The following is a 2,700-nucleotide window of genomic DNA, read 5'->3' on the forward strand; positions in this document are numbered from 1 at the left end:
ATCAGCTGTTTAATGGCTAGAAGTATTCTTCTTCATTGGCCACATTGTTGCGTTCCTTGAGTCATAATTGTTACATATTGATCGTTTGAATAATGTGAAACCTTTGACAGGTATTCGAACCGTGTCCAACTAGTATACAGTATGTACACTTGCATTCTAGTTTATGCGCAAAGTGGGGACCCATTATTTAAACAAACAAAATGGGGACCCACATTGCTCCACAGCACTAATAGTGGTCAAAATGCCTCAGCACACCTTCAATGCCAATATAAGCATCAATACTTAACATTCCTTAAAACATTTCCAATCAACATTCAGAATATAGTTTTAAAATAAAATATAAGTAAAGAATGTTTGTTTTTACTTCTGTATAATCAAAGCAAAGGTTTCTTTTTTATGACATGTTGCAACATTGTAGCCTCAATCTTATTTTTTGAGCAAGGGGTTTACTCGGCTTCAATCACAGAATATCTTTTGTTGAGCTTTGACAAATACAGAGATTGACAGCAAATACTGCCGTGACTGACAGTGTAGTGGCAGCTCAGACTATCACAATGTTATTGGAATCCAGCACGGGGAAAATGACACCAGATGAAAGATGGAAATTCTCCTTTCCTCCTCTTCCTCCTGGTCTAGCAGGTACTAGCTTAACGTGTCAAGTTTAGGCACAAGAAGATCTCAAATGTGTGTTTTCAATTGTAGAAGATGTGTGAATATGTGAAAGTAAAGCAGCGTTCTCTATTAACAATTGTCTTGTTTTTTCAGAATGAATGGACAGAAGCAGTGGACACGGGTGGCCGTGATGGCACTCCTGGTGATCACAGTAATGGCAGGAGAAGGAGGCAAAGCAGAGAAACAAGGTGAAATTTGCAAAGCTCAGATTCTTCAACTGTAGAAAAATCTATAGAAATAATCTATATCTGTGTGTTCCTTTAAACTGAAAATGTATATCAAACAGGATCACCATGATGTTCAGTATAACATCACATCTACAACTTGTTTATGATGGAGAATATAACATTGTCATTTCCTTATTGAATGACATATATTTCACTATATATCACTGCCGAAAAGGCTGCACTGTGAAATACTTTCGTTGGATACAAGTCTTAAAGATATAATGAATAAAAGCCTTTGAGTTGAAGTAATTGGTGTCCTTTGAGAATGTACAATAAATAAATAGCAATATCTTTCAGGAAAGGCAACGTAAGTCAGATAATTCCCACTTGGGTAGAGAAAACAACATTAAGCAAATATAAGATATATCTTTTTTTATTGGTAATAAGAAGAAGCAATAAACTCATTACATCTTCCTTGTAATAATATAAAAAGTCCAAGAAGGTGACATATACTTTCATAGACACCGCAAGTCGCAATTTTCTTGTTTTAATAAAAAACAAAGGATCTAAAGTTGCTGGTATATGCAGAGCTGTAGACGTGAGACTTATGTGTCTTGTCTTGTTAAAAGGTTACATAACTGTTGTATGTTTGGTCTTACAGGAAAGAAAGAACGCAAGTCAGATTGTGGCGATTGGCAGTGGAGCGTGTGTGTAGCCAACGAAGGAGACTGTGGACTCGGCACCAGGGAGGGAACACGCACTGGCACCGACTGCAAGCAGACCATCAAGACCCAACGCTGCAAGATCCCCTGCAACTGGAAGAAGAAGTTTGGAGGTGAGTTAAGACCCAGATATATCCAAACCAATCAAAAGCTCTCCTTTCAATAATCTACGACCTTCTTATTGTATAACTGCATGGCTCCCATCCCCCGCTTACCCAACACCTCCTTTTAATGTATGCCTGCCTGTCACTCACACAAACAATGGTTCCATCTTCACAAAAGGATGAGTAAGTTAGCTAATTAGAGGTACAACAGAAATGTCTGCCGAGGAAGTGATACATCATCATGGAAAAAAATAATCATCCTGCTTTGTCATTTGCTTTTCGGGCTTGAGAATGTGCAGCCCTCGCAACTAAAATGTCTTGCAGTGACAAGCCTGAGGGACTTTTGTTCCCCCAGTAAGGCATGTCAGGCAGGGTCCTGCTGCTCTGCAATGAGCCTGTCACAAGTGATGAACACACTGCAGGAAATAATGGCCCTGCTAACTGGCTATATAGATTATAGCAGCAAAAGTTTCGGAACAATGACTTACATGCCCCTGGTTGTGGAAAGAATATAATAGAAGAGGTTCCTCTTGGGTTGTAGAGGCTAACACAAAGCCAGTGTCTGTTTCATTAAGGATATGTTTACAATAAAAGAGACCACTAAATACTGTCAAATGTGTTTCCTATATGACCCATAAAATGCATCAGAATTGGTGTTGAAAGATGATGAAATTTAACCCTGGATTCAGATGAATTGCTCAGTAAAATTGTCTGTTTTTCAAAAACCTTTTAAAAAAAGTGTAAACTAAGAATAATGTAGTTTTGTTTTATTGGAACTCATGAGTATAACACAACAATTCAGGGATAGTTAAAAGAGAGGTACTCAGCACATGGATGTATAATAAGAACTGGATACAGCGTGGGAGGCGGGGCCTCATTCATTCCCATGAGAGTTGCTCATTGGCGCATGAAGATAAAATGGCCCAACTTTTGAGAGAGCGAAACGTCACAGATTACCCGGCATGCCTGAGAAGTACCCGTATGTGCGCTCATAGCGCATGCGCAACTTTATCCAAAATGCTCGTTCACATCAAG

General features: G+C 38.9%; 1 protein-coding gene across 1 annotated transcript; it reads left to right on the plus strand.

Moving 5' to 3' along the window:
* Nucleotides 1-763: 763 nt before the first annotated feature.
* Nucleotides 764-1,727, plus strand: LOC104945996 (pleiotrophin-B-like). Its single transcript, XM_010771735.1, has 2 exons — nucleotides 764-860; nucleotides 1,501-1,727. Exons 1-2 carry the CDS (start codon nucleotides 767-769, stop codon nucleotides 1,725-1,727), a joined length of 321 nt encoding a protein of 106 aa, XP_010770037.1. The 5' UTR covers nucleotides 764-766.
* The last annotated feature ends 973 nt before the right edge of the window (nucleotides 1,728-2,700 follow it).

Source organism: Notothenia coriiceps, unplaced genomic scaffold (assembly GCF_000735185.1).
Source record: "Notothenia coriiceps isolate Sejong01 unplaced genomic scaffold, NC01 NC01_scaffold00010431, whole genome shotgun sequence".
NCBI classification, from domain to species: Eukaryota; Metazoa; Chordata; class Actinopteri; order Perciformes; family Nototheniidae; genus Notothenia; species Notothenia coriiceps.

Excerpts from the sequence above, each read along its gene's own strand:
- LOC104945996 (XM_010771735.1), top strand. The coding sequence starts at position 767 with ATGAATGGACAGAAGCAGTGGACACGGGTGGCCGTGATGGCACTCCTG. Across the intron at positions 861-1,500 it reads AGGCAAAGCAGAGAAACAAG|GAAAGAAAGAACGCAAGTCA; the intron begins GTGAAATTTGCA and ends TTGGTCTTACAG.